This window comes from Thamnophis elegans, chromosome 7, assembly GCF_009769535.1.
Source record: "Thamnophis elegans isolate rThaEle1 chromosome 7, rThaEle1.pri, whole genome shotgun sequence".
Taxonomy (NCBI): domain Eukaryota; kingdom Metazoa; phylum Chordata; class Lepidosauria; order Squamata; family Colubridae; genus Thamnophis; species Thamnophis elegans.
The window spans coordinates 58,507,437-58,520,119 of NC_045547.1; the positions used below are offsets into that span (position 1 = coordinate 58,507,437).

A 12,683-nucleotide genomic window follows, 5' to 3' on the forward strand; every position below is an offset into this window, starting at 1 on the left:
GTATCTTGAATGGGATCAATTAAATCTAGCATATTCTTGCTATGTTTTGATTATTGCCATTTTTAAACCAGCTTAAGTTATATTTTGCTATAGTTACTCATCCATATAATTATAGTTTGTTGGTATTTGCCAACTATTTTAATGTCAGTTGTTTTATGTATGTTTTTCTTCAGATGGGCCTTAGATGTTATTCTGCTATCCATTTCTTGATTTTTCCATCATTTCTCAATCCTTCTTTTTTCTAATTTTTAAAATTGACTCCTGAAACCCACAAATAATGAGGAAATGTGGTAGTAAAATGTAACATTATGAAAAACAATTTTTGCATATTTTATTAATTATTTTAACTATTTTATAGTTTTAAAATTGCAAGCCATCCAGAGTTACTTGGCTGGGATGGGTTATAGAAATCAAGCAATCAAATAAATGAAGAATACATCATTAACCCTTTTCCTATGCTCCCTATGAGGAAATGATACAAATAGGTCTTAAGGCATGAACAATTGGGCTTAAAGTTTATCTTTAAAGCTAATTTTACCCTGCCAGCATTTCAGAATATCCAGTTGATCCAAATCAGGTTCTCGGTATAATAAATGGAAGCCTAGTTAAGCCCAATTTTCCATTCTCTTAGTTGCAAGATAGAAAACTGATCTGTAAAATAAAAATGTTGTTCATCAGGTTAGAATCTTTGGTCCATCTAGCTTAATACGGGCTTTACTAGAAAATTTCAATGCATCTTTTTTTAATGCAGCTGTTCTTGGATTTATTAAACTAGCCATATATGCTGATATATTGTTTTCATGTTAAAAGTTCAGACAATGGCGGGAAGAGTTTATTAAATGTGAACGGTCATTATAATTTTATTGTATATTTGCCATATAAAATACCATGCTAAGTACTAAGCCTATTTTCTTTCTTTCTTTATAGTTGATGAAGGAATTCCCTCTTCTTAGTATGTTCAACATCCACGAAAATTTGCTAGAAGCCTTGCTGGAGTTACAAGCATATGCAGATGTTCAAGCTGTTTTAGCAAAATATGATGGTATGTAAAGTAGCTCTTTATCTACCCTGATACTCTGTCTGTATGGGTGTAAAACAAAGGAGAGCAATGTGCTTTGACAAAATCATGTTTTGGTTTTCTTTTTATTTGTTTTGCTGGATTTTCTTAAGCTGTAGTTGTAGCTTCCAAATAATTCATTTAATTTATGATACCTAGTGTTTAAATGTAGTAGTAGTGAAGGACAAATTCATCATTCTATTTTTTTCTTGGTGAGTTTTACTAATTCTTCTATGAATATTTTCTATCAGTGACTTTATAACTTTTTGCTTTACAAAAAAACTTCTTTTTAATTTCATTAGAACCTAAGGTGAAGTTATAGGACTTAATCAAGAACTGTTTCTTCCTTCCTCTTTTCTTACTTTAGAAGTGCCACTCAAACTCTTGAAAACAGGTACACATAAAAGTTTTCAGGAAGCCTTGGAGGAAGGAAATAAGGACTTGCCTAAGAAAGTCACTTTCTTCCAGCAGTAGCAGTTTGATATTGCAGCCACCAAAATTGCTAGCTGCAGAAGCTATAAATGTGGAATCTAAGATTGCTTCTGAGCAGAACAATTTCTCTTTCTGTTGCCTTCTTCTTAGCTAATTTTTGAAGGGCATCTAAAATAACCTGCTTTGCTAAACTTGAAATTATCAAGTTTAATACTAAGCCACCCATTAATCTTTTGCTGTTGGATGAAATATATGAGGTTTTTAGTGGTACGTAAATTAGGACATTGTTCCTTATCTTTATTGCTGGTGTTGGATCAGATTTTTAGAAAGCAGCAGACTGTGACATACTTTGTGTGAGGTTTTTGCTAAAAAAGAACTGCCACAAGCTTGAATAAGGAGGAAAAAAATTAAAATAAAGAGTTAAAACTTAACATGTTTTTAAGAGACAGAAATAGTGCCATAAGCACCACTGGGGTATTCATTGATAATCTCCTCTAAGCATACTGATGTAATATTTCTTCACATTTCTTAGTTGAAGTAGCCTTCTGAGATATTCTTTGGTGCTTGTTTCACTAACATAGCAAGATTTCTCTTCAACATACGGTACTTAATGCTCTATAAGACATTAAACTCTTCCAAAATTTGCTGTGTGCATTCTGAGAGGTGATGCAACTGCCGTGATCCTCAGTATGGTACTTAGGAGCTCTAGGAAAAGAGACCCCATATGTCACCTTTATATTTGCTACTCCACTTGATTTGTTTATGTTCTATAATTTATAAAAATAATAAATAATTTGCATCATGAAAAGTACCTTCGGCATAATCTTTTTTCTAAAGATTTCCTGGTCCATAAATGGACTCCATAAGACGTCTTAGAAATTAAGTGCTGGAAGTATTCCTATCACCTTGGAAAAAGATTAGGTTTAGAGGAATATCGGCAGGGATAGAGGGCACTAGAGGGAATTGCATTTTGATAAATCTCCCCCATATGACCCAGGACCATTTGAAAAAAGGCATTTTGCTAGAAAGTGCACAACTTGTCTTCAGAATTTCAGATATGTCCCCTAGAACAAAAAATCCGGTTGAGGACCCTGCCTAGTTGCATTTTTCAGTTCTTTTCAATTGTTCTTTTAGTTGTCTTCAAACATCTATTTTGATTTACTATTGAAGGTTTTTAAATGTCTTTGCTCAGAAGAACATTGCTTTTATAGCAAAAATATACTAAGAAAAAAGAAGTTCTGACTTTTTCGACAGCAAAAGGGAGGAAAGATACACAAACTAAAGGACTGGATTACATAGAATGTTAAAGTAACAATTGCTGAACTATAAACCTTAATTATATTTTCTAGTAACAGTACATATCTTATTGTTGGCATTGCTTCCCTGTTGATCTTGACTTGTTGCCAAGTGCACTATATAAATTGGCTATGTAATCACATACAATTTGTTGATAAAGAGCGCACTTGCTTGTTCTTTGTAGCAAAATCAAAACAATGGACTAGAAGTGTCAGACAGATTTAGTAAACTCTGATTTTAAAACTGAATAAATTCATGCTGCCTATTTATTTCATGGGTTTGCAAGCCATTTTTATTCATAGACAGCTCTAAGGACATATACTCCAATTGTATAATAAAGATTACAACCTATAGTTGCAATATGAATAGTCAATGTGCTGAAAAACAACCTTCCATACTCCCCATTTCCATCATAATGCCACTATCTCAATAAGCAAGAGTTGGGAGTTGAAGAAGACTTCCAGGTTATAGAGTATAGACTTCCATGTTAAAATGAGGGAACCAATCCAGTCCAAGACTAATGGCTCATTGACCTCTGAACCGACAGCTTCTCCATCTTGCAGGAAGTATGCCTGAATCTGTTCATTCCTATCCAGACCCTGACAATCCCAAAGCAATGGGACAGTGTTTTGATCATATATTCTGTTTGACCTGAAATTGAGATGAGCAATGGGTATCATGATATTTGTCCGTGTTGATGAATCACATACCACTGTTGCTTAAACTATGGAACTGAGAAAGTTGAACACTTTCAGTACTTTTCAGACTTGACCTCTCTCTCCCCCTCACTACCAACTGAAACAAGTCCCAGAGAATCTATAACACACTTCCTTTTCAAGTCCCAGAGTCAGTTCAAAATGATTTTATAATTGATGTGATGAAAGGCAACTGAGAGGTTGAAGAGGACAAGGAATCTTGCCATATATCATCCAGTAGAACAATTAAGGTGACCAGATTTTCAGATTGGTAAAGAGGGACACCATTGACTGGGGGCGGGTGGTGGTGGCTTGATTAAAAATTTTATATTTTGTCAAAAGGTCACACAAGGCAATTACATGACCCCAGGACACTGAAAGCATCATAAATATGAATCTGTTGCCAAACATCAAAATTTTGATCACGTGACCATGAGGATGCTGCAACAGTCACTAAGTGTGAAAAATGGTCGCTAAATGTGAAAAATGGTCATCAATCACTTTTTTCAATGCTATTGTAACTTTGGTCACTAAATGAACTGTTTGAAAGCTAAAGCTAGCTTGCATTATAATGCCTTATGCTAGCTTACATTTTCAAGAGAGAGAAGCTAAATTCCTTATTAGAATTGAAATAGAAATGAGTAGAGTAGAGTAGAGTAGAGTAGAGTAGAGTAGAGTAGAGTAGAGTAGAGTAGAGTAGAGTAGAGTAGAGTAGAGTAGAATAGTTTATTAGCCAAGTGTGATTGGACACACAAGGAATTTGTCTTCGGTATACATTAAAAAAAAATAGAATACATTCATCAAGAATCGTAAGCTACAACACTTAGTGATAGTCTCTCTTTCTCTCTCTCTCTCTCACTCACTCACACACACAAACACACACACACTCTTCCTCTGGATTCAATGGGACTTTTAGAAAATCCCCCCTCCTGTGCTCACACTCACTCTTTCTCTCTCTCTCTCTCTCTCTCTCTCTCTCTCTCTCTCTCTCTCTCTCTCTCTCTCTCCTCCTCTGGATTCAATGGGGGTTTAGAAAATCCCCCCTCCATGCACACACTATCTTTCTCTCTCTCTCTCTCTCCCTCCTCCTCTGGATTCAATGGGACGTTTCCACCCTCCGTGCACACACTCCCTCTTTCTCTCTCTCTCTCTCTCCCCTCCTCTGGATTCAATGGGGTTTAGAAAATCTCCCCTCCGTGCACACACTCCCTCTTTCTCTCTCTCTCTCTCCACCCTCCTCTGGATTCAATGGGGTTTAGAAAATCTCCCCTCTGTGCACACACTCCCTCTTTCTCTCTCTCTCTCTCTCTCTCTCTCTCTCTCTCTCTCTCTCTCTCTCTCTCTCTCTCCCTCCCTCCCTCCCTCCCTCCTCTGGATTCAATGGGGTTAACTCCTTCAGCCTCTTTCTCCCCTCTTTCTGGATTCACTCCGAAGTTTTTAAAATTACCTCTTCTGTAGAGACCAGGTTATCAGCCACATGAGACATACGCTGTGTTTCTATGGCACAGTAATGCCCTCCTCAAACAACACACAATGCCAATTTAGAAGCCCCGAGCAGCCGAGGCGAAACAGCAGTCTGGGGCGGGGGAGGAGCTGAGCTTGTACAGCTTCGGAGGCAGCTGCTAGCTAGCTCTGAGAGAGAGAGGAAGAGAGAGGGGGAGGGAGGGGCTGCTCAAAGCAACAGAAAAAGAAAAAATCCATGAAGAAAGTCCGCGGTCTCCACATGGAGTAAGTCTTCTCCTCCCTCAGCCATTGGCAACAGCTCCCAGGGACGCGCGGGCGGGAATGCGCTCATCTCAAAGAAGAATATACACTCCCAGTTGCTAGGAGAGCCTCGACGGATGGAGGCTTTTTCATAACTAAAAAAAATCAGGACTTTTTAAAAAAACCCGGGGATGCAGGAAAAATTGTGAAAAAGCGTGACTATCCCGCCAAAAACGGGACGTCTGGTCCCCTTAAGAACAATGTGTGTGTTCTTGTTAAGATACACTAGCATGAAACTCATCTAAAAAGGGTCCAAATAATCCATCTCATCTAGACCCCTCCAACCCCAGCTCTAGCCCCTCCTCAATACTCATTGCTATACAAGGAAGATTCAAGACTGGTTGATGGTTCTCCCAGCTGTCTGAAAAACCACCAAGCAATGTTTTCTTAAAGGGCCATAAGAGTGCTGTTTTCAAGGCCAGGAACACTAGCTCTTCTCTCAAGGATACTCAACACATTTTGAGATGAAAACTTTGTCCTGGTACCCATTGTTTGTTTGATACTCAATGCCCAAACTAGAATTTGTTGGTGTCAGCTACCTTGTGACTCATTACATTATTCCTTATGGGAAAAGTTTGTTTGGTACTCATTATTGGTACTTTATCGCACCTCTCGGAACCAATTAAGGATGAATACTGAGATACTATACTACTTTATATATATTGTGGCCCTTATTTTTCATTACTTATACTATACTGAGCTTCCAATCATGATTAATGAACATTATTAGTGTTGAACAGTCTTGGATGAAGAGAAATCCCATATTCTGAGCCAGAAATTCCAGTCGTTTCCATATGCATGACACAGCTTTTGCACTCCAATCATCAATATCATCCCTGTAAGTTTCCCAAATACACAAAAAAGCTTCCTTGATGAAACTTAACAAGCAGAAATAAGATAATACAACAGCAATATTTCTATCTGTATGTAACCACATTTTATTATAGTTAAAATAATATAAAACGTTTAAAATATTAGGTCTTTCAGGCTAGGCAACCTCTTGATGGCAGCAAATAGGTATTGAAACCCCAATTTTACTTACTTTTTATAGGTCATATTAATTTTTTGCAGTTCAGATATTATTATCAGAGTTGTGTAGGGCAGCGGTCACCACCTGGTGGTCCATGGACCACTGGTGGTTCACAAGAAAATTTTGTTGGTATTCAGAAAAATTATTTGCCCTTTTTATATTGCACTAAATACTATTTATCTTTAAAAAAAAATTGTATTAGTGGTCCGCGGGATTTAAAATTATGAAGGTAGTGATCCCTGGGGTCCGAAAGGTTGGTGACCCCTGGTGTAGGGTGAATATAAAGCTACAACTTCAGAAGTTGCTTCTGGTATCTAATATAATATTCCAACTGCAAAGAATTCAAGTTCAGCATTTTGTTTACTATGACGGCCAGCTAGGGGAAAAAAAAGATCTGAAGCAACATGTAAGGACAAAAGCCCTCTCATTTTATGTTTTCCCCAGCAATTAGTGTCCAGCAATTTAAAAATCAGTTACTTCTGATCTCTGATTCAATGAAGAACAGTTTTTTCCTCACCACATTTGCAAATGAGTCATTGAGCCTTTCCTTGAGAACCATCTATGTATTATACGAAAAGATGCAGGTTTCAGCAATTTGGTGTCCCCAATTAAAATTATTACAATGCATAAATGTATATAAAGTCTGGTATGCACATAGAATAAATAAGAAATTAACATTTGACGTGTATTACTGAATATCAGCCGATCAATTTTTTTTCATGATCCCAATGGAGTTTTGAAAATGTAAATGCTTGTTTGCTTAGTGAGACAAAGCTGAGAGTGACCATTAGGTTAGCCACATACTGAATGGAGGAGTCCAACTGTAGTTCAGACACTGTTCTATTGAAATCTCAATGGGAAGCCATAGAGTAGGCTGTTTTGTATAATGTTTGGTAGTGTTTCCTCTGGTATTTGAATTCTGAACCTGGAAACTACTTGCTTCCCTCTGTTTGTTTCTTTATTTTTGTATTTTGTGCTCATTATGTTTGCCTGACTTTTAGGAGTTTGATGATGGTAACTGGCCATTATCTTGTCTACTTGCTGAGAATATGAAAAGAGCAGAATATCAATTTTAAATAAATAATAAGGCAACCGCGGTGAAGTTACAGCAGTTTGGATGCACAAATTGGATGGTTTGATTCAAGGACCAAACCTTCTAAATACCAGTGGCTTGAAATTGATTAAGTATGTTCTATTTTGGTAAATGGAAAAGAGATCAATTGATTGACTTCTGCTTGCTTCTCTGGCTGTTTTTCACTTTTGTCTCTGGAGATATTTGCACATGCCCCACAGATGCCAACAAGCTTTTAAGTACATTATTCCTCTTAAATTCCAAAGAACCTTAAGAATAGTTGTCTAATGGAGACTATATTTAAACCACAATCATGCTAAATATATTACATTTTTCTGTGAATTTATATATAGTCTCATAAGATAGAGAAGGTTGTGCATCTTAGTTTAAAGAAGTCATAGATGAGGGAATCTGAGCTCTTATCCATCTAACCTATGCATGGATTGTTACTTCAAGTTATTCTTCCTTGGCTCACTTCCACCGTCTGAGTTATCCCTGAGAAGAAGAACTAAGGGTAGAGAAACCAAAGAATGGAAACTTTAGCTTTATGTATCAGTGTACACTGTTTGATGTACACTGTTGATATTTCAAGTAGGCTACAGTACTTTATATAGAAAGGTACCACAGGAGCAACAAACATTGATTGTCCTTCATCCATAAGGCATTTGAAAATTGTGAATCCATGTTATGGAAAGATAAATACAATACTGCAGCCTTCCCAAATTTGGTATTTTCCTTTGCCTACACTGGATGGGAATTATGTGCTCTGTGTTGAGGAAGACTGCAGAATGGTAACTGGTTAAATATTATTTATAAACCAATAAACTGTTTAATTTTTAAAAAGTATCTAGGAAAATCTACCAATCTTAGCATTTAATAAGGTCCTGCTCTGCATCTGCTACATATTGTATGTTGAGAGTTTTGGCCCAATCATGTCCAATATTGAGTAGAAGACTGGAGAAATTCCCAAAGATGTGATTTTAGATGTCTCAGTCTTTTTCCATGTGGACTGAAAACAAATCCTCATAATTAATGGGGCAAGACCAAGAGGAAAAATGGATCTTTTAAGCCAGTAGTTGATCTGGCTGTCCACTCTCTTGCCTCTACTTTCATGAGGCTGTCTCTAGCCTCAATGTAGCATTTGAACTACATTTTGGGATTGAAGGACTGATCTTAGGAATTTGGACTGGACAAGTTCTAATAGTGCAAAATTAGAAAAGGGACCCAGCTGGGCACCATAGAAAAGTTGTGCTATTCGCTTGATTTGAAATAATAGCAATAGCAGTTAGACTTATATACCGCTTCATAGGGCTTTCAGCCCTCTCTAAGCAGTTTACAGAGTCAGCATATTGCCCCCAACAACAATCCGGGTCCTCAATAATTCGAATGCTGCAGGAATGTAATGGTCACCTCTTTTCCTGAGGAATGTAAACATAGTAGATGAAGACCTTTAAGCATTTTCAGCAACAAAGTCACCATAGGGATTCTTCATTTCATTTCATTTTATTTCATTTTAATTTATTTGTATGTCGCCCTTTTCCCTAAGGGGACTCAGGGCGGCTCACAACTCAAAGGGAGGGAAAAACAAACAAAGTTACAGAAAACATAAAACCATACATAGTTAAAAAAAGCACAACAGTCATACCATTCGAAGTGGGGCAGCGAGTCTTTAGCCCCAGGCCTGTCAGAACAGCCAGGTTTTAAGGGCTGTGCGGAAGGCCTGGAGGGTGGTGAGGGTACGAATCTCCACGGGGAGTTCGTTCCAGAGGGTCGGAGCAGCCACAGAGAAGGCCCTCCTCCGGGTAGTCGCCAGTCGACACTGGCCGGCTGATGGAATTCGGAGGAGGCCTAGTCTGTGGGATCTAATTGGTCTATTGGAGGTAATTGGCAGTAGGCGGTCTCTCAAGTACCCAGATCCAATACCATGAAGGGCTTTGTAGGTGACAACTAGCACCTTGAAGCATACCCGGAGATCAACAGGCAGCCAGTGCAGCTCGCGGAGGATAGGTGTTACGTGGGTGAACCGAGGCGCACCCACGATCGCTCGCGCGGCTGCATTCTGGACAAGCTGAAGTCGCCGAATACTTTTCAAGGGCAGCCCCATGTAGAGCATTGGCAGAATGTAGGACTACACCAAGATTTTTAAACCAGAAAACCTGCTCAAATTTATTGCCATCTATCATCCAAGAGTGATTTTTGGGCCTTTAGGCAAATGACAGGATTTTGATTTTCTGATAGTTCACGATAAGTTTTCCCATTTCATCAAATTAACTTCTACTGAGTATTGTTAGCTGTCTATGTCTTCTTCTTTATCCTTTTGTTTTCTTCAGCTGCCCACTTGTAATGATCCGTTCTCAATGCAGACATAGAAGAATCACATATTCTTATTTTTATTTTCTTTCCAACAGATATAAGTTTACCAAAATCAGCAACAATATGCTATACAGCTGCCCTTCTCAAAGCCAGAGCTGTGTCTGACAAGTAAGTCTGGAAAAATTCCTGCGTGCTCAAATTTTACTCTGTTAAACATGGCAAAACATTTTTCATAGTTGAAGGTTATTTATCCTGGCAGTAAAGCATCAGGCCTGCCATAAGTCTGCAATATACTACCAAGAATGGATACCGTGGGGACAACAATGAATTCTATGTTGTTTAATTGGGGAAAAAACAGCTAGCCCTTTCTTTCTGCAAGCAAAATAAGTTTGAATGCCATAAATGTAATTCTGGCAATGGAGTTTTAACCAGCAGAATAATAAGTGTGGTATGGGACTGGGAAGGGGCTAAACTTTATTTGAGGCAGATAGACCAAGTGCTTACGGCATAAGAATTCCTGGCAGGCAAGTGATGTCCTTTTAACTTGTATGTGAAACATAATTGTGTGCAGCTGTGAAAGGTGTCATATGGTTGCTGTCGAAGCACAGCACCAGACCCGAGCCAGGGTCTGATCAGAGGTGGAAGTGAGCCAATCCCAAGCAGTAGACATCCCACCATCACCATGCTTTCTGAATTCAGCCGAGTGGGGGTGGAGCAGGCCGCATGGGAAAGTCTGCTTTCCTTCCTGCTTTTTTCAGAGAGTTTGCTGTTGTAGTGTATGTGCACTTCAAGACCTGAGTAATTTTTTTTCTTTCATTCTTTTTGTCCTGTAGATCGCCAGTACCAACTGCAACATCTTTCCTCCCTACACAGCGACTCCAGCTTGGGAGGGCAGGGCTAGGTTTGTCACAGCTTTCCCTGTGGTGGCTGCCTGCCAAGTACAGCTATGGAGTTAGCCGTGGGGTGTGAGGTGAGAAAGAGATTGCATGGTCTGGGTATTTTTTCCCCCCATCTTCCACTCTCTGGGGCAGATAATATTTGCCCTCAGTTTGGGTACATGGTCAGGAATGGATACAGCTGGGAGCAGATCTCCTGCTGCTGCACCAGGCTTTCAACTCAACTTGTCTCAATGGCATTGGGTTGAGAAGTCCTGAAGCCATCCTAAAATGTAATTTATAAATTTACTGGGATTTTTTTTTCTCACACCTCCCCATGCCCCCCCTCCCAGCTTGGAGATTTTGGTCCAGATTTTAAAAGCAAACACATAAAATAAATTTAGATTAGCAGGCAGACAGAAACAGAACATGGACTGCTTGAACATTATTGTGATAAGTTTCAAACATGCTTTTGACTTCTGCTGAGATTTTTAATATCTCTATAATTTAGTTGTTTGGATGGGGGTTTTTTTGCCATGGAGGTTTGATAAGAGCTAAGGGAACGGGCTCAGTTGATTTCAAAGACCCCTTTGACTTAGTTCTTCCTTTTATGTTTCTTGGCGATGCCAAAATTAATCTTCATGCTTCTCTTCTCTTTCTTCTGTGTAGGTTTTCTCCAGAGGCAGCTTCAAGAAGAGGACTAAGCACAGCAGAAATGAATGCAGTGGAAGCTATTCACAGAGCAGTAGAATTTAATCCACATGTGCCAAAAGTGAGTTGTTGTGAATCTCTATTACTATTTGGTATAAGAATCAAAACTTAATTGCCAAATGGTGTCTCCTCATATGAAAAAAAAATCTAATCCAGTCACTTAGAGCAACATTCTCTTTTGTCTCCGACTTTTGCCATCTTTTCTCCTCATTCATAATTAATTTTTTGGATGTCCTCTACATTTCTTGTCGTGCTTTTAATCAAATATAATGCTGACAGAAATATGCACACAACTTTTGATTATTGACATGTAGCATTAAGTTGGGAATAAAATTCAATTCTCTTGGTTTTTCTTCTGAATAAACATGGGTGAGCTTGTCAGCGTAGTTTTAGACAGCTCTTGGCTTACTCATAAGATTTAAAGAGTTCAATAGAGATAAAAAAAAATACAATCCCATAGTTGCATCCTATCTGCTGGGCCAGTGATCACCTGCCATTATTGGAAGCCAAAGTAGTCATAAGTTATTTTTCAGGGAGGAACTTTGGCAAAACAAGAAGGATGTGGCCGGGGAAGAATGTGACTTCATTTTAACAATCATAGGATCAGAAATGAAATAGGGATGGATACAATATGGCAAACAATGAAGAGAAGAAATTGTAGTTGGCAGTCAGGTTTCATTTTAATTTCCCAAAGTGGTGTTTAGAGAACTTCCAAGATCACAAATCTCTCCATTCTCAAGATCTTGGCTCGCACTGGATTCCATCCCCTTTTGGATGGCTATTGTTACAGCTAAAATGTATTTTGATAAATCTTGTGTTTTTAGTAATAAATCATTTATCTAATGTGATGCATCTTCTTGATGCTGAAGCTTTTGCATTAGGCCAGCATTTGTAAACTCACCTGCTTGACATATATATATAAAATAATTTCTGTGCAATTGTATTTTTCCCTTTTTCTTCTGTAATACAATCTTCCAGGTCTGTCTTCTGTCTTTGTCACTCAGTTGCACCAACTACAGTAGCCCAAATCTTCCCATAGATCTTTTTAAACCTCAGGATCTGTTTTTTTTTAAATTTGAGTAATACTTCCTGTGTTCCTCCTCTTCTTTCAAACTTTTATGGGACTTTCCAGCTTTAGCTATTAAGACTTTTCACAAGTGATGGGTTGTTTTTTTTTCATTTCCTTGTTCTTTTAATCAGAATGTAAAACTCTTTTAGGTGGCTGGTCAATTCAACTAGAAATGTGAATTTAAAACCTCTGCTCCATTATTCATGTTACATAAGTAAGAGTCAGAATTTCACAATGTGAGTTGTTCTGAAATTTACTTATAAAGCTATCCTTAAAAGGTTTGTTTGTTGTTCGTTTTATATGCTGGCCTTCATACTGCAAAAAGAAGAGGGGAATTAAAGTGCTTCACTAACACTATTTCCTTTTCTG

General features: G+C 38.2%; 1 protein-coding gene across 1 annotated transcript in view; it reads left to right on the forward strand.

The window, feature by feature from the left end:
- Positions 1-12,683, forward strand: part of ST7 (suppression of tumorigenicity 7) — a 125,246-nt gene that overhangs the window by 89,160 nt on the left and 23,403 nt on the right. Inside the window, 3 exon segments of the mRNA XM_032221243.1 lie at positions 928-1,042; positions 9,755-9,827; positions 11,204-11,306. Of these exon segments, the coding sequence (XP_032077134.1) occupies positions 928-1,042; positions 9,755-9,827; positions 11,204-11,306 (291 nt within the window).